Raw genomic sequence first — 18,940 nt, forward strand, 5'->3', positions numbered from 1 at the left:
TTATCTCAAGGTTTGTAAGAAAATGTTAAAAAATGTAATTAGATTAAAAAATATAAGTTCATCAAAATAATGATAATAAATCAACACACCCTTAATCCAAGAAGTAGAGAAACTGCTTCTCTTCTTTCGGCCAAACAGAAGAACGGATAATTCTTTTGATCACTTCATATTCTTTTGCTCTGACGACTTCAGTTGATTTTTGAAAAAAGGGGAAAAGCTTCACAAGAATCATAGACCAACATAAGCAATTGTAAGTACTATAATGTAGCGGGCACGTGCAAATGTATAACTTGAAACGCAAACCAAAACGCTAGATACGATTCTAACTTGGAATTTAGAAAAAACTAACTTAGTAGCTAGATATGTTTTGCAACAACATTAGAGTGGGTGCCTTAATTTGAAATGCGCAGTTTAAGAAAAACGGCAAGCCCTAGAGTGTGCGAGGCTTTAATTGATAATATTATTATAAAAATTTTTCTGGAAATATGAATCCTAGAAAAAAATTAAGCAGAGAGTCTCGCTTACTTCTATTACATTTTTTTCGAAGCCTATGGATCAAAAAGGAAGAAAGCATGAAAAGTGGAGTGGATCGTTCTTAACAGCACCAAATAAATAGAAATCAGTCCAGCACGCTTTTGTTTGTTCGGTATTGTAAATTTTCATCCCAATGACTGACGGCAATAAGTGATAATCTGTGGAACTAGCAAACGAGATCAAAAACACAACGCTTTCTTTATGTTACAGCCATGTTAAATAGAATTTAATTTTGTAATGTAAAATTTGTTGCACAACATTTTTTTAAAATGGCTCTGAATTTTTGATTAACCTTCGAAAATTTAACAAATCGAAATTTTATATTCTTTCATAGTACAATTTTTATATTGGCAGTTTTTAAATTTGCGATATCGAGGGCAATTTTATCTCGAAAACTCCAAATTGGAATAAAACGAGAGACAATTTATTTAGATAGGGAATCCGCTAAAGTTACGCGCCGATTAATTCAAAGCTGCAACATTCCCCTCCCCCACCATCACCACCGGGCAACCCACGAACATTTGAGTGTCCTCCGTGCCCGAAGGGTGAGCAACTTGTAACTTGTCCGGAAGAGGGTGGGGAGTTGGAAGCGGAATTATAAAGTTTAACCAGAGTAATAAACGTTTTTTATCTTTTAATATGGAGTTGTTAAAAGGCAAAAGGTTCCCTTTCGCCAGCGGATTGCTCAAAGGAAAGTTCACCATCACTAATTGTGCCTTTTAAGAAAACATTGACGATCAAATTTGGCTTTTAGGTAGAGAGTGGGGGGTGTTGAAAAACTGTGCCCAAGCTCTTGGATACTACGGCCTCGCAGTACTCAATTAAGATAGAGAGAACAGTTTTTTTCCAAAACGGACAGACTTAAGCTGGTGAATAACATTTTATCTTTTTTCTAAAACTTAACGAAATACCTTCCAAAACGACCCTTGGGATTTAGGGCCGGCTGTAGTCACAGGAAGATCCTCCATAAACGGAAGAACTTTTGAGCGAATAGATAGCAGCGAAACTAGTAGTAATGCTAATTGAGGAGGTATCCTTGGAGTCGCCGCGTATCCACTGATGGAAATTTATCACGTTTATGTTTTGGTGAGATTATACCGCAGTGCGTGTGAAATCTCGACTCAGTGGCGAGGAGCGCAGAGTGGTTGTGGGAAAAGGCGTGCAAAGCGGTCATGGGAAAGCTCACCTCGTAGGTGGTTAAGGCGTTGTAAGTCAACCGCCATTTTGTGGGAAAGAAGGTAAGCTGAAGGAAATTCGCACGATGTGACTTCGTCATGTTGCTTTATTTGCTAGACAGACAAATATAGCTAACCGTGATTTAATGATGACTTGGTCTGATACAAGTTAGAAACAGGCTAAACACAAGGGGATTTAATGCGACTTTAGTCATCGAATTGCTTCGGTTTCTTTTTTGAAATGCAGCGTAGAAATGTCCAAATTCGTGTGACTTTCAAAGAATTAGAGAAAGTTTATTTATTCTAAGTAGAACTCAAAACTTCCTTCAAAGTCTTACAACGAACAAATTGTTTTCGAGGATTTAACTATTAAATAAATGAAAGTTACATTGATTAATGTAGTTGTTGACTGAAAATACCTCTCGTTTTAACTTTGTGAGTTACTTTTCGAGGAGGATTATTGAATGACCAACGGCTTTGAAGGCCGCATGTCAATATGTTTATTACTAGCAACATTTGACACCACAAAATTTATTTCAAAATCAATTTTTGCAGAAAACCATTGTGATAGTAGTTTGAGAGAGAGAGAGAATTAGTAAGTTATTTATCGGCTTGAGGTCATGACCGAAATTTTTACTTATAGATGCTGCCCAGCCGGCAAAACAAAATTGTATTTATGAAATTTTGCAACAAAGCTAAGAATATACTTGGCAACTGAACACGCAACGAATAGGAGCGGGCCTGATGGGAGAATACTGTCCGCTCTCGGAACCAATCAGATTGCAGGATATCTAGAATACCGCCCGCTCACGCGTCGAGAAGAAACATAATATCTATTTAACCATACAATTAGGTGTATATATAAGATGAAATATTTTCTATGCTTACAATAAATATTTATGCCACCCTGTATCGAATTCACATTTCTGTTACAATGTAGATTCGAATTCTGTGAAATAAAAACTGCTGAAAGGTAAGAGCTATTCTACAAAGTAACCTGAGTCATGGAAACCAAATGATCCTTCTTCTAAACTACTTTACATTTAGTTTTGACGACGGGTGCCTGCAGAGAGAAGTGAGGGTAGTTAGCTTTTGCGTAAATCAACAATGACATCCTTTGAGTGTAAACTGCTTAAATGACTTCTATCGACAGAGACATTAATTTTTGCAAAACACGAAAGCTTTCAAAATTTTAATTCCCGAAATTTCGCCAAACATTGCGAGCGAAACTTCGCGATCCTTTGATGAGTTTATGTATCATTTCTACTAATAACCGACGAATTTTTCTATCATTGGAGGTTCCCAAAGAGGAAAACGCATCAAGGAAAAGTTCCACCTCTCGAGATTTTTGCATCATTTTAAGCGTGAAGTATAATGTTGCTCACTAGGTGGAACACTTAAAGAGCGTTTCGAGATTACATGAGATGTTCTCAAAATGTAATGCTTAATGGAACATATCGACCTTTTCCAGTTATAATGATTGCCATGCATGCAACTTACACAGATTTAGAAATGACTTGCCTCAACTGACTCAGCCAGTTTCTTGTCAACGGGCCATTCAAAAATGAGCAAATAGCCAGTCTGGGTTTCCTGATGACATTTTGATTTGCTTCCCTTTTTCACCCGACGATTTTTCTCTTGGACCTGAGCTGAGTCGTCCCCACCTTGTCCACTTTTTTCGAGCGTAACACTAGTAATTCCAGTATCCTCAACAGCTGTAGTAACTGTAGTAACCTCAAACTCTCCAGTCTCAAGCTGTGTCTCAAAAATGTTCGTTTCGGCCACGTTGTGAATCTCTCCTTGCAGATCACTTAAAGGGAGGAGCAAGGCCAGTATGCATGAACAAGAGCATTGTGGGTTTTTGAGCCACTCCTTGAAATAGTTATACAGGTGACAAGCGAACTGAACTGGAAGCAAGCAAGACATGACATGTTAAAACGAAGCTTAATTAGTATCATCGGAGGACAACAATAATCAAAGAACACAAACCCTAAAATTTTGCCAGGTAACCTATATGAGTTGTCATCAGCGATACCCGTTATCATTTGGTGCTGAAAATCAGTCATTTGGCGGCGAATTTGATTTTATTTTTGATAAAACGACGATTCCTTCATCTTTACTGATTTCCTCTCTTCCCCCTCCTCCCTATAAACTTCAGTTCGCTTCCTTAAAGCAAATCTCTTGCTCTGAGTAAAACGCTCGACTGTGCAAGGATGCAAAGTCGCTCTCGAACACCAGTGCGAATGGGAAATTACGTCCTTGACAGACTTTGATGCATTTTATAGGACATGCATTACTTCTGTCGAGAATACAAATGCCAAATATTCAACCAATTACTGTAGTAAGTCAGTCTAGGAAATTTTGGTGCAAGATTTTCCATTGATTGTTAATAATGATCGTTGAGATAGACTGACTGCATGTTAATAAGGTAAAAAAGTATAATATTGCGCACGTGAACTGTTACTACTTTGTAATGCTGTTGAATACGGCTTAACTGTCAATATCCAATACTTTCCATTAAATAGGATTCATTTCTGTTACTCTCCCAGTCATTTTTAAATAGTTTCAGAACAAATAAAGATGCAATTTTTTTAAAAAGACGTGACCTGATACTAACCATTTGCGAATTCATTGTGCACATTTTTGAGTCGGCTAAATAGCTGCCACCTCAATTGCTTCACTTGAACTCTTAATTGATTTGAAAATTGCTGTAGGCAGTGTTTTGGTGAATTACTTATTTAGATATCTAGCTAGTTAGTTTCTTACCAACAAGAAGACCGATGACCAAAGCATTAACCCCAAACACCAATACCTTGAAGGCGACGTCATTAATATCTGTGCCAATAGAGTAAGATATGTTTTCTGAAGGGATCCTGCTAACGGCACCAATAGCCAAGTTAATAACAGTAACTGCAAGTGACGTGGTCATCATTCTGTTCTCGGTAACGTCTTGCATGGGACGGACGGAGGCAAAGAGTACTCCATACATTCCAGCGGTGACCAATGCCAAGCCAATGTAGGATCTGCTCTCTTGTCCGACTAGAATCAGACCAGACGTGAGGATGACTTTGCGAGTCATTTCAACTAGTTCCCAGAACCATGAAGAAGGCTTATAATTTTCAAAGAGGAAACGCAACCCAGACAGCATTTCCGAATAAGCCTCGGGTCGTTGTGATGCCTCTGAGTTGTCACGAGCCAATCGTACCTTTTGCATCCTCCAAAGAAAGAGATAAGAGGCAGCTGGGAGAGAAAACACGTAAGCAGAAGAAATGTAAGCCACAATAAGAAATTGGTTGTAGGTTTGGCTTTGACATCGTACCCTGTAATCTGCTTTCAGGTACTCGGTACAGAACTCCTCCTCCTTATCTTTGCAAACTTTCCTGCAGGCGAGTGGTAAGACAGACGCTGTTTTGGAACAGGTGCTTAGGTATGTTATGTACAGGAAAAAAAACAAACTCTTGTACACGCTTCCCTTAAATTGCGAGACTCTTTTTGACTTTTCAATGTCTTCCAAGCCGTGACTTCTTGAGATGATCATCTTCTGCACTCCACAGAGTATTGCAGAGATGCAGATCATAAGAGCGTTTATTGCCATTATTGCAATAAGGCTCCCAAAGGCATTAAAATGAAATGTGGGGAAAAGACAACTGAGTGGTACTATTTGCAGGAAGTCAAACTGAACAATTGCCGAATACTTAGCGATAGTTTGAAGAGATCCAGGCCATTTTATAAAGGAGAAGACCTGGAGCATGCCATGAGTGACCTGATAGAAACCAATCACGATCTTTACTTTAGAAAGGAAAGAGTCGATGAAAGAGATTACTCTGTCTTTTCTAGCTTTACGCCTGTTCATCAACATCGTGAACAAAATAATAGAAGACAAGATAATCAAAATTATCCCCATTTGGCAAAGAACCCACGTCGTCGATGGACAGCGCTTGCAAGCTTGGGACTCTTTATGGTATCCTGCGCTGCAAATTCCACAAATTGGACCTTCGTATCCATCTCCGCATGGGGAGTCTATACCTCCCTTACAAGCCTCCTCTACTTGACACAAATATGGTACAGGTATCGGATGAGGGTATTGTACATCAGAGGCCTCTAAAGATGGAGAAGATGTCAAGAGATTTTTAATAAACTCTCTGTATCGATGTTTGTGTGTATCGTTTCGCCACTTCCACCAATATCCAGATTTTAGGGAAGCATAATCATCTTGACACTTCAATCCGCCTGTTCCACATTTGAAACATCTTTCAAACATATTGATGCGATAGTGTCCTTCTAAGCATCTGCAAGCGCGAAATCCAGCGATAGCGTCCGTCTCAGTTCCTTCAACAGATGGGAAACGAAAATGAGTCGGATACCACACGTCAACAAGCTTCCCTGGAGGCAAATCTTTAGGCTGATTCAACCCGTGTCCAAAGCACGATGAGTTTCTCATAAAGTTTGAATTAGCAAAACATTAAATGTTTCTATTTTCTAATGTTTATTCATATGTTTTACTGACTCACGCCAAATTTCTTTTTCCAGAATCTATGTGTATGTCTGCGTTTGTAGTGTGAAAGGCAGAGATGAAGGTCTGACTGGTAGTAATGTAGGTCAACAGCATGTGGTAAATTAAGAGTTTACTGATGCCAAGTAATTGAATTTTACCTCTAAGCCTTATGCGTTCATGATACAGAAACCTCATTGAGAGCCCCTGACAATGGTTCAGGGCCTCGATTAATCTCTTTTCGTTTACTTCATTTGAACCACTCAAACCATTGTTCCGGCACGCTGAAAGCAGCTGATCATGATTTGCAATCTAGTCTGTTTTCTTCTAAGTTCAAATTTACCTTTATCTATACACTATGGCTTTATGTGTTATTTACCGCGAGGACATGATATGCAATCCTGATACCGTTTTCCCGGTGTTTTGTGGTAGGGAATAAAGGAACCATTGGGACATTTCTTGCAACTTTCGCTCGCATAACCAACTGTATCAGAGTAGAAACCGCCTAACAAAAGATTCATGCCATAAATTTAACATTCGGTACGAAATTGATTTAAATATTATCAGGATTATGCTGCTCTTTTTATAATTTTTTTGAGGTCAGTTCGTTTTCTTTCTTATCAAACTTTATGTAATGCCTAGACAGAGGATATTAAAGTTTGAACCCGATAAAGGATTCCATCCGCCGCCCCATGCCATCGATCTCTTGCCTCACTACCTTTGCAACTTGATGATTATGTAAGCTTAAATTGCATGTCCGAGGGTTAATATAGGATACGGAAAAGGTGTCATAGCACTTTAAAGGCGTATTTATGATGCCAGGAAAAATATTATTTGGTGGTAAATGGAAAAGGTAGATGCCACGTAAACTTTAGCCGAATGAAGCGTCCAACAGTAATCGTTACTATTGGCCATAAATTATTTTTGTAATTCATGGTATCTGGTTTCCAATTTCTTTGCTGATCTTTCTGAAAAGACAAAATTCAAAATTTACAAGTAAGATGGGGTGAGAATGGGAGAAAGCTGAACGTAGTACCTTTTTCAGTGATATATGGTTTGGAATGGTCAGAAATTTATTTACCGGTTTATTGAGACATATTGTAACATCATTTTTACCCTCGTGTATTCCTTTTTTAAAGTTTCTTGAGGGATTAATTATAGTAGGGTTGAAAAATTAATAAGAATATACCTACAAAGTATCGATTAAAGGTGAAACATCTTCAAAATGTTGTGATAGAACAGAAATCACCAGGAGGTTCTATCCCATAGCTAACCCTTGTGGTACAACAATTAGGGGAGGAAGTGCACATTGGAGTATATCTGATAATGAGTACATTAAGCGTACATCCGAGAAAAAAAGAACACGCTGAAAATACCTGCAGGACATTCTACGCATCCTTTTTTTCCTCCATCGGTCGATAAGTCTTGAAATGTTCCCAACGGACAAGGCCTAAAGATCCTCTCCCCTGGAATCAGTGAGTGCTGTTCAATGAATCCTGACAACAAAAGCGTTTCCGCAATGGCTCCGTCGTAATCGTAATAATTTTCAATTTTGATACTTTCTATTGCCGATGGACTCCTGAAAGATGAGACTATACTTAGACAACAGTAGTCCTAACAGCTCGTGTTGAATATCCTCGGACAGAATTTCTCTAACACGAAAACGAAATATGACGAACGGAAAACGAGGTACTGAAAACGAGGAATGAAAACAGTGAATGGGGAAAAGAGAACGGAGAACGGATAGTATATTTCAATAGCCTACATGTCCTTCTTCCTCCAGTTTTATGAAATATCCGGGCGTCGTGGCATAAAATGAGTCAGCTCTTTTTGGCGTTGCTTCATTTTCCATCTCCCCTTTTTTTTTTCAGATTAAATCTCTCTACTTAGCCGCGCTAAGAACGCTCCAGAGCTTTCCTATTGATTCAAAGTCTGGCGAATGACAAGGCCACCTATTTTCTAGAGATAAAATTGGGTACATTTCTCTGGCACCATATCCGATTAGCCTTGGCTGTATGAGCCGGTGTTTCATCTTGTATAAAGGTCACCTTTCTATTGGAGCCAAACAACTTTCTTTTCACGGGTTCTTCGGGGGTAGATCTACAGCTAAATAAAGTCGTGCCTTAGATTTTAACAGCAAATGGGGCCAAAAATAGAACATCTTCAAAATATTGTGGCAACAGCCAAAAAATGGATACGGCTCATATTCTCAAGTTAGGTAGGCCTTAAGGTGAAACAAAGCACTGCATACTTTGGCTGAATATCGATTTGTTTTGGAGAAAATCGATAACAACTGAATTTCGCCAAAATGCCGCTTTTGAAGCTCAAAATTTCAGGTGAATCTCGGAGCGTCGCGCCACGAATTGAAAACACTTGGACCGAAAAAAAGTACCAAATCTTGAAAAACAACATCAATACATGAGTTGACGGAAATTTGAGCAATTCTTGATCATTCATTTACACAATCTAATTGAATTTATCTGACCATCTTCTAACAAGATTAAAAATAGGTCAAAAGTAACCCGTTATTTAACTATGTGGTAAATATAATAATCGACTTAAATCTGGCTTTTGGAAGGCGAAGTGTGGTTCTTTTCGATCTCCAAAGGATTTTTCGGAGTAGTGATTCTGTGCGATTTAATCAAATTTTAAAGTTGGATAAAATGAGCTGATTTGACGGTGCCGTCAGTTATTCGAAAATGTACACATTCACACGCAAACTCGATTGTTTCGCATTTTACATCCAGTCTACAGCTTATTTAACATAATATTACCTTGCCGTTCATATTGCTGTATCACAAAATGTGACTGCAGTCCTGAAATTGTTGCATCGCTCCCATAATAGCGATATAACTTGGCAGGATAGTCAACACGTCTTGATAATGAGTGTTTACAAAGCGTATCACGGGGTTTTTCCATTCCCATTTCGTTGAAAAGGAGGCTGTTGTCGCGACTATAACTACATTATTTTAGTTCAATTTTGGACGCTTTACGTACCTATGATTGACATCATGTGATAATGACGTAACTCGAAACCTCGTGTTGTTGTTGTTTTTGGTTTTTTGGTTTGTAGTTGCCATTTTTGTTTAATGTAAAATAATGTAATGTAAAGGAATCAAATACAGTTCTCACACATCAAAGAATGTTTGGTCAGTGTAATAATCATTTTAGGTGACAGCTGTAATTACTTCACGTAAGAGATTTTTGTTTAAATATAGTCTTCAACGAAACCGCGAACCAAACGTTCCCGGAATTAATGTTGCCTGTTCAGAAACATGTTACTCGTGTGCGGTATAGTGCTAATTAAGTCAAAATGAGGTCCACTGAAATCGACAACTGCCCAAAAATACAATATTGGACTGTGAAGCACGTGGCTTCAGGAACTATGGTCGAGTGTTACATATGGGAAACAGGAGCGAACAATTATTTAACTCCGATGCTTATTGAGTTATTTTTTTATTTAGTGAATTATTGCTTCGTTTGATAAAGCTCATTTTAGGACAAAAAGAACAAAAGGTAAACCTAGTTCGGTGATTAAAACCACTGCCTGTTACAATATTACTGTATTTTACTGTTGATAAGATTTCAACTTCCCTGCACTCTTACTTAATTTTCTTCGGTTGACGGTGTGTAATATTCAAAATGAGTTACAGTCAAACCTACCAATTGACACTCAGAGGGGTGTTTTTATCGTTAATCGCTGAAACCACACTAAGTATCTATAGAAACACTTGGTGCTTACTTTGTGTGAGAAGGAACCGGTCGAGATGACAATTGCCTTGAATAGACGTCAGGATTTTAAATGACTTATAAGTACTTTTTAAGACTCTTGAAAGATTGAATCGTATTTGTTTTCTCTTCCTTACTATTTTAATCGCTATGCATTGGTTGATTGTTTACAGAAATTACCTTGAAACTGGCGTAAAACGAATTGCATGCAGAGAAAAGATGTGAACTCTGCAAAAGCAGTGCGTGTCGTTCTTCTTATAAGGATATCTGCTTCTCGTTCAAAACTACAATAAGATTGCACTGTGACTTCGACAACGATCCAGAAAATGGGAATCAGTAATTATACCTCTTCTTGCTTGTTTAAGGTGGATTGAGAGCCATTCCACTTGTCTCGATTTTCCGGACCAAAAGACGGAGTTGATCTAATTCTTAGCCAAGCAACAATGTTCTCTCCTCTTGTTAATATACATACCATGACAATTTGTCCCTCGCCTAATGAAAAGCTTGGTTTGGTGTAGAAGAGAGGCTCTAAGTTCGAGGCGCCGAGTTCTTTTTGATATATCAAACCATGCTCAATAATATATCGCCCTATAAAGCATTGATTGGCTTTGGAATTCGATAAGAAGTAGTCATTCAGTTCATAAATTTATCATCTTGGAAGGAAATATTAAGGAGATAGGCAAAACATGGGTTTATTTACTTTTTTTTTTTCTTGTTAAATCTAGATGTCAGTCTTTTCCCAATGGGCGTGAACATTCTGGTCTGACCAGACAACAAGCTTATGTTAAATTTGTCATTACGCATCAGCTACGCTCTATGATATTTCGCCATATAACGCATTGTTGGCTTTGGACCCGACCATATTTGAGGGGGATAGATCACTGCTTACTTGGCTACCTTCTTAGGAAAGAATAATAAATAACCAACTAGTTGAGCTAATTTTTCAAAGCCACTGTTTCCAAAATGCAAGTACCGTATTTGACTGATGTAGGTATATCGACTCGCACTTGAGTCTGCTGTATCAACTGGTGCAGTGATAACTCGAAGCGTTTCTTGAGTTCTGAGATACGCAGAAATGGTTTCATTTCCAGGCTAATTTTTTTTTTGGACCACTGCCGGGAAAAGATGAGCGTGAATAATGTGAGCGTGTGCTACCTGGGTCGTAGTCTTACTATCGGCTCGAGTAACTTAACAAGGGACGGTAGCCTCTGGGGAAGAAACAGTACACATATAAAGCTGTTGAACGTTGGCTAGTACAAACATTGCAGCGAAAGTCGTGGTTTTCCAGGTTTGACCCTTATAAAACTTCTCTTAAGTAAACAAATATTCAAACACTACACTTATCTCTGTTGCACATCTGCAGTGATGCATGATGGGCTATGCCCTTTGCAGATCTTTCGCTCTTTTTTGTCCTAAAATAGGCTTCATCCATCCAAGTACCATGAAACATTAAATTATGATACATTCAATCATGATTGGAGTTAGATAATTGTTTGCTCCTGTTTCGCATATGTAACACTCAACCTTAGTTCCTGTAGCCACGTGCTTCACAGTCCAATGTTTTATTTTTGCGTTTTATTTCAGTAGATCTAATTTTGAATTAATTAGCGTTATTCCGCACACGTTAAACAAGTTTCTGAACTAGTTACATACCGCTTACCTTTGGTTCACGGTTCGGTTGTAGACTTAGATTTAAACAAAGATCTCTTACGTGAAGTATTTAAACGAAATAGAAATAGAGAAACCCCGTGATACGCTTTGTAGTCAGGAGGTGTTGACTATTCTGCCAAGTTGTTATATCTCTATTGAGGGAGCAATGCAACAATTTTAGGACTGCAATCCTCTTTTGTGATATTTCAATATGGACAGTAAGATGACATTATGTTAAATAAACTGTAGACTGGATGTAAAATGTGAAACAATTGAGTTTGCGTGGGAATGTGTACATTTTCGAATAACTGACGGCACCGTCAAATCAGCTCATTTTATCCAACTTTAAAATTTGATTAAATCGCACAGAATCGTTACCCCAAAAAATCCTTTGGAGATCGAGAAGAACCACACTTCACCTTCTAAAAGCGAGATTTTCAGTGAATTATTTTATTTACCACGTAGTTGAATAACGGGTTACTTTTGACCTATTTTTAATTTTGTAAGATGAAGGTCAGATAAATCCAACTAGATTGTGTAAAAAAACCATCAAGAATTGCTCAAATTGCTGTCAACAAATGTACTGATGCTGTTCTTCAAGATTTGGTACTTTTTATCGGTCCAAGTGTTGTCAATTCGTGGCGCGACACTCCAAGATTCGTCTGAAATTTTGAGCTTCAAAAGCGGCATTTTGGCGAAATCTAGTTGTTATCGATTATCTCCAAAATAAATCGATATTCAGCCAAACGAAGTATGCAGTGCTTTGTTTCACTATAAGGCCTACCCAACTTAAGAATACGAGCCGAATCAATTTTTTGGCTGTTGGCACCAAATGTTTGACCGTTGGTAACATTCGCTCTTAAGTATGTTGTTAAAGTAATATTTGAATTTTAAAGTTCCTCCCTTGCAGAACAAAGTCAGGTGAAGACTTGTAAAGCCGTGACCTGTCATTCCACCTCATTCTTGGTTTGTCCTCGTAATCTTTGCGAACTAACCATTTTTTCATGCAGCGCTTACTTCTCTGCAATATTTTGGACAGTTCCCGAATTGATATCCTAGAGGACTTCACTATTGAAGCTTGTGCCCGTTTATCTCTATAAATGAGAACGACAACCAAACAAGCTAAAAAAAGTGGGAAACAGAGAAACGTGGATATTCGCACTTTGCACGTTTTCGCGAGAGAGAATGAATTTAAATCGTTGTTTTAGCTTTCTCTAACTTTAAAACTTGCAGGTAATTAAAATCAGGTAGTTTGTCTAAAAAAATATGGCTTTCAGAATGCGAAAATTGGAAAAATATAAGCTAGAATAAGAGGGCACGAACTTTTTGAAACTCCCTGTATATGTTATTGACCAGCCGAGAAGTCCGTCTTAGGAAAATCTCAGCGCGAGGTCCTGGATACTGCGACTGCAGACAGCACACAAGGCAGAGGACAGAGTTTTTCCCACTACAGACCGAAATTCAGCCGCTGAATCTTTTTTTTCTAAAACCGAAAAACGTTTTTTCAACAACTAAAAGTTAGGGCCTTATAAGGGCATCCTCCAAAACCCGAACAATTGGTTTAGCGCGTCAATAGCAGAGAACATAGAGATAATGCAATTTAAAGGAAGAGGCTTCACCGAAACCTTTTTTAATTTTTTTTGAGCAATGATGAAGGTGATTTAGAAGGCTTGCAACCAAACTTTGAAATTCTGACACCTGTCGAATAGAGAGCGCGTAGAAAAAAAACAAAAACGCACATGCAAACTTTTTAGGATGAATAACAGTACTGGTTTGGCAAACAAACTTGAGTTGACCATCAGGTTGATTTTTTTCCAAAAACAGTCAGTGATCATGATGTTATGGAGAGAATTTTTCACTTCCATCGACAATTAATCATTGAATATTTGCCTCTGTTCAGTTTGAAATGGCAGTGAGAGCCAATTTAAGGAAACTCAGTAAATGCTTCAAAGTTGTGAGAGTTTGTTCGTTTGTTTGCAGCAATGGCATGTGTAAATCTTGTCCTTCTACTGTCGAAAAACTCTAGTCAAATGAAAGTCTTTCTTTGTTCTGCTTGTATTGGGACCACTGTATATAAATAATCAAAACTATCTCTACACGTAAAGGACTAAATAAAATAAGCCGTGTAGATGGCAGATCCCTTATGTTTCCTATAAGATCAGTGCTAGACAAATGAGAATTTCCAAGTGTGCTTAATTTGTTTGTACCTGTAACAGTGATGACCTTATTCATAAGCCGGCCACGTGAGCCTATAACATGTTTTTTTCCCTGTTTTGACCATCTTTTACTGCTATTTGCGACTCTATCCTCGACATTGTCCAAAAGTCATTAACTCTGTTAGTGGGCCCAAGTTGCCTGCTCTGGTCGCCCCCAATTAGAACACAGGATTCGCTTCATATTGCCTACAGGCACTGCCAGCGGTATGATTTATAATCATAATGATTATTAAATTAAATTTATAATGTTATTGTTATTTTTAAAAATATTAGAGGCAGTATGTTGCAATGACTAATCATCATCAAAATGATTTTTTTGCATTACTCACAAATAAATGATCATGATGTGATGCAAGTATCTTATGGTTTTTGCGACTTTTTCTTCAAACAGACTAGACAAAGAGAGACAAAAATTCGAGATAGCAGCAGAAGCATGAGCGAATCCTTCGTTGCAGCAAGCACTGAACTGTAGCACAGTTTCAATGGTATTTTAAAGGCACAATCATAGAAAATATGCTACATATTTCCCTTGAAAATAACTATAAACAACCTGCACGAGTAAGCCTTCTTTAGATATCATCAGTCTCTTATCTCCCTCTCTCTCTCTCTCTCTCTCTCTCTCTGTCTCTCTCTCTCCTCTCTCTCTCTCTCTCTCTCTCTCTATCTCTCTCTCTCTCTCTCTCTCTCTCTCTCTCTCTCTCTCTCTCTCTCTCTCTTATAGTTGTGTTATCAGACCGAGGTAATTCTAAGTACCTCTGTAAGCGAAAGCCAAGGATAACTCATTTGTGAGCTCAATTCGTGTGATGAGTAACAACCATAGAATCGAAAGAGGAAATGCCTTCAAAATTGGACTAAGTAACAACAAGCGACACTGAATTGTTTAATTGTGATAAGTAATAATTAATGTCCGTTCAAGTAGCAGTAGTTGATACAAAGGAGACCTTACAGTTTGAAGGAATAAAAGAGCCCAACAAATGAATGATGACTGACACTGATTCTCTTTAGCTTAGTGCGGATCAAAAATCTGATACGAAAAAACAAAAAAAGATAGTATGAAATGACTTGACTTGCGTTATAATGGAACGACAGGAATAGCGAATATTAAACAATGAAAACACAATAAAAATTACCAGAACAAGAAAAGGAAAAGATAGATGGCGAGGTAAGAGGGAAGACGTGGTAAAGGGAAACGGAAAGAAGCTTAAGAGGATAAGGAAAACGACAAAGACAGGTGCAAAATGCAAGGACAACGAAAAAGAAAAGGGCGAGAATAAGGGCAATAACAAGGGCAAGAACGAAGGCAAGGACCTGCACCAGGACCACAACCAGGAAAATAACAACGACAACAACAGCAATAAGGGCACGTATACAAAGATGGACATGGACATGCTTTATTTTTACTTATGAAGAACTATGTTCATTGAACTCTCCTTTGGAGCTGATTTTTTTCTACTCTACGTTATCTACGAAGTCTGAGAAAAGTTGTTTTTACAACCACGTTTTACCCTTATCAAATGTGTAGTCTTAAACGAGAAAGCACTCCGTGGATGACTAAGCAATAAAATGCAATGCAGCATATTATTACTCACGACTTAGTAAGCTGGCAGTACATTAAACTTACATAAGTTGACCTGCATGTTCAGGAAGCGCTTCTGGTTCAATGACCTCGATAGGATTATCCGATAGCATTCTTGAATCGAAACAAGATAATATATAGCAAAATTATTACATTGTTGTTCATCATCATCATCAGTCATCAACGAGTAAGGGCTGGAGGTTTCTCTCTAACGAAGTACTCTCCTCTTGCAATCTACATTTTATGTGAATATTTGGGTAGATGATACCACAAATGCTGGGTCGTTTAGGGTTACCCTCCAGGTTCTCCCCCATCCTAGCGTCAGCACTTCACTGATGACGCCCAGAAGGCCGAAACAGTACTGTCTGCAGTTAGATATAGCTCTTTGGCATACAAAGCTTTGCTTTCATGTCCAAATTGAGCACTCTATTTAGGATGAGTCATTGCTGTTGCAATTGCGCATGCTCACTAGTTTATTCTAATCTGAGCACTTTGGCATGGCTTAGACGATACCACAACTGTTGGGTCGTTTGGGGTGACCCCCCAGGTTCTCCCCAATCCTAGCATCAGCACTGCACTGATGAGGCCCAGAAGGTCGAAACAGTATTGTCTGCAGTTACATATTTATATATATATTTATAAATATGAAAAATGGATATAAATATTTTTATCGGAGAGTTTACATGCCACAACTGTTTCTGTAAGCCGAGGAAAGGTACGAACCACTCTATACTTACATAAATTTTGCCGCTTTATGATAATAGAATGCACGATAAGGAATGACTTCCAACCGGTTAAAACTGAGCACTCTACTCGTTAAAGATTGAGAGCAAGAGAAAGACAAAAAGAAAGAGTGGAAATTTAAGTTTAAACGGAGAAAATCAAACATGGGGATCATTTCTTGACACTTGGAATTCTATATTTATTTGAAAAGAGGCACACTATGCAAGGGAAACATTTTATACTGCACTCAGAACCCTCATCCAGCTGTTCTTATGCTTAAGTTTTGACAAGTCTTTGTTTTCATCTAACTTTATTTGTGGGAATGTTTTTAGATTTGGCGCCCAAATAATACTCGCTAAAATATCCTACGGAAGATTTGATTTTATCATTCGGGAAAATGTTTCAAAACTTACAGCGCCTGCAATCCAGTAGTTCCATTAAATATGCCTCGAGGCAACTTCTTTAGTTGAATTTTCATGAGGATTCTATTTGAAATGTGTACAAAAAAGCTAGGCCTGTACATGTATAGAAATCGTATAAGGTCGCACAACAAGTGACGATAGATACGACATGCCCGAACGATTTAATATAATTTTTTATGCATTATACATTCAACAAAATTACTTCATCGTGCTACAGTGTACGCCTTACGTACGGCATAAAACTTTTAAGTAGTTTCCCAAATACTCAAACTTGTTGTAGACGACTTCTGATAGATATCCTATTCGTTTCAAAGTTAACAGTTTTTTAGACAATTTCCTCGTCAGACGGTCTGTTGGATCTCTGTTCAATGGCTGATACATCTTGGTCTGATAGGTGTCGGCATCAAAGACCACCCACTAGAGCGTTCTTTGTCTGCTGGCAGAATCTTGATGGACTCGTCCTCTTTTAGTCGTTTAAGTGCTCTTGCATTTCAAAACCACCAGAGCCTAAAATCACGAGGGAGTACTTTGTAATTTAAGCTCTGGTGATTTTGCCCTATGATTCTTTTATTCACCTTTGCGTGATTTATCTACCACTTACAACACTTTAAGCTGATCGCAATTGCTGAATACATCCTCTGGTAAATACTCCAACTGGTTACCGGACAAATGCCTGCCGAATTCGAAGTAACTCATACGTGGTGAAGAAAACGTTCAAAAAGAAAAAAACTTATCTGACGACAACGATAACCCAAGAAGAGTTTACTAAACTCTTCTTAGGTTGTCGTTGTCGTCAGAGTCAGAAAAGTGTTTTCCTTTGTGAACGTTGAATTCTGCTACTAACATATGGATAACTGGCAACGATATATGACATCACTTTAATTTTAATACCCGTATTTCATTGTTTATTCATATACATATTGATTTAATGATCCCTTCCTATATCTTCTTTACCTAATTCATCGTTTAATTCTTACCTATCCACCCACACATTTTAGTTTTGAGTCTAATTTCATTTAAAGAAAAAATATTAAAATTCAATACATCAATCATACAAATGTACGACATGTAGTTTCCTAACTTACAAAACCCAGAGATGACGAATGCTCTTGAAAATTTGTGAAGGCAATTCCCGAAGGTGGTTGTTAGTTAAATACCTACCAATGTCAGAATAAAAAGACTCGTGAAGAAAATTTCATGATAAACGTAAATGTATATGAAATGAGGTCAAGCTTCTTTTAGCTTGAAAGTGTTTCGACCATAAGTTTCTTCGATAGGAGAAAGAGGGCATAATGGGTTAAAAAATGCGATGTGCGAGCATTTATTTTAAGATGTATTTACTAATGACCTAACATGATTAAAATCATTTGTTATCCTAGCGACTTGATCGTCTCCTAGCAATGCGACTGTTCTCAGAGATTCACATTAAATTAATGTTGTCTTTGCTGGTAGGAAGAGCCACATCACCAAAAGAAAAAAATATATATATATTTTTTCCAAATAACTCTATGATGAGAAGTCATCTAACTTACAATCGAGAAGGAGAATTTCTTGAGAAAATATCTGAAGGCAACGCTTCTAGATTGTTGTTAGTTAAATACCTATAAATACCGGAAAAAATAAGGATGATGGTAATGATAATGATAATTATATTGAAAACAAAAACCTCATTAAAATTAACTTTCAACGCGTTTCAAAACACGCGTACTACAAGGTTTTTGTTTTCAATATGATGATGAATGATACTTTATTAGCTTCGACAATCAAAATTTCGCAAAAATAATGATAACTAAAATAATAAAACTGATTATGATGACAATAAAAAGAATGAAAACGATAGTAATTGTAATAAGCAGTGGATGAGTGCATTCCCAAACGCAAGAATAAAAAGAGATCCAGTGCCCCCTGGATTACACAGGAACTTATCGTTTTGTGCAAAAAGAAGAAATTATTGTATAATAGAGCTCGCAGAAAAAACAATTCAACTATTTGGGAAAAATATCGGCAACTCAACAATTCTGTTAAGAGACTTTGTAACACAGCTAGATGGTCTTATATAGAGAAACTTGCACTTGATCTTCAGGAAAATGAAAACCCGAAACCTTTCTGGAATTTTGTTAAGTCCAAGAGAAGAGGCACTAATAATCTCATCTCTATAAGCGTCGATGGATGTGTTCTGACTGACGACTTCAGTATTGCTCAGAGTATGAACTCATACTTCTCTTCGGTGTTTACTACCGAAGATTATGCAAATTTTCCCACTCAAGACTGCACTGTTGACAAGAAACTTGCGAAAATTGATTGTTCTGTCAATGAGGTCAAACGCCATCTTCTGAAACTCAAGCCCAATAAGTCTCCTGGGCCTGACCATATCGCGCCGTGCATTTTTAAGTCGTGTGCTTCGGAATTAGCACCTTCGTTGA

General features: G+C 37.8%; 1 protein-coding gene across 1 annotated transcript; it reads right to left on the reverse strand.

Moving 5' to 3' along the window:
* Positions 1–1,808: 1,808 nt before the first annotated feature.
* LOC148720058 (uncharacterized) lies at positions 1,809–18,121 on the reverse strand. Its single transcript, XM_088737928.1, has 13 exons — positions 18,050–18,121; positions 17,603–17,674; positions 17,119–17,190; positions 16,509–16,580; positions 16,110–16,181; positions 15,418–15,486; positions 14,743–14,820; positions 14,126–14,188; positions 7,578–7,780; positions 6,581–6,706; positions 4,476–6,038; positions 3,231–3,616; positions 1,809–2,772 (listed from the first exon to the last, which is right to left on the reverse strand). The coding sequence occupies exons 4-13, from the start codon at positions 16,571–16,573 to the stop codon at positions 2,737–2,739; spliced, it is 2,661 nt and encodes an 886-aa protein (XP_088594054.1). The 5' UTR covers positions 16,574–16,580; positions 17,119–17,190; positions 17,603–17,674; positions 18,050–18,121; the 3' UTR covers positions 1,809–2,736.
* Between the last annotated feature and the right edge of the window lie 819 nt (positions 18,122–18,940).

The sequence above is a fragment of the Stylophora pistillata genome, chromosome 11 (assembly GCF_964205215.1).
Source record: "Stylophora pistillata chromosome 11, jaStyPist1.2, whole genome shotgun sequence".
NCBI lineage: Eukaryota > Metazoa > Cnidaria > Anthozoa > Scleractinia > Pocilloporidae > Stylophora > Stylophora pistillata.

Excerpts from the sequence above, each read along its gene's own strand:
- LOC148720058 (XM_088737928.1), bottom strand. The coding sequence starts at position 16,573 with ATGAAAATTCAACTAAAGAAGTTGCCTCGAGGCATATTTAATGGAACT. Across the intron at positions 6,039-6,580 it reads TTGCATATCATGTCCTCGCG|GAACTGAGACGGACGCTATC; the intron begins GTAAATAACACA and ends CATCTGTTGAAG. Across the intron at positions 3,617-4,475 it reads GGTCATCGGTCTTCTTGTTG|TTCAGTTCGCTTGTCACCTG; the intron begins GTAAGAAACTAA and ends GCTTGCTTCCAG.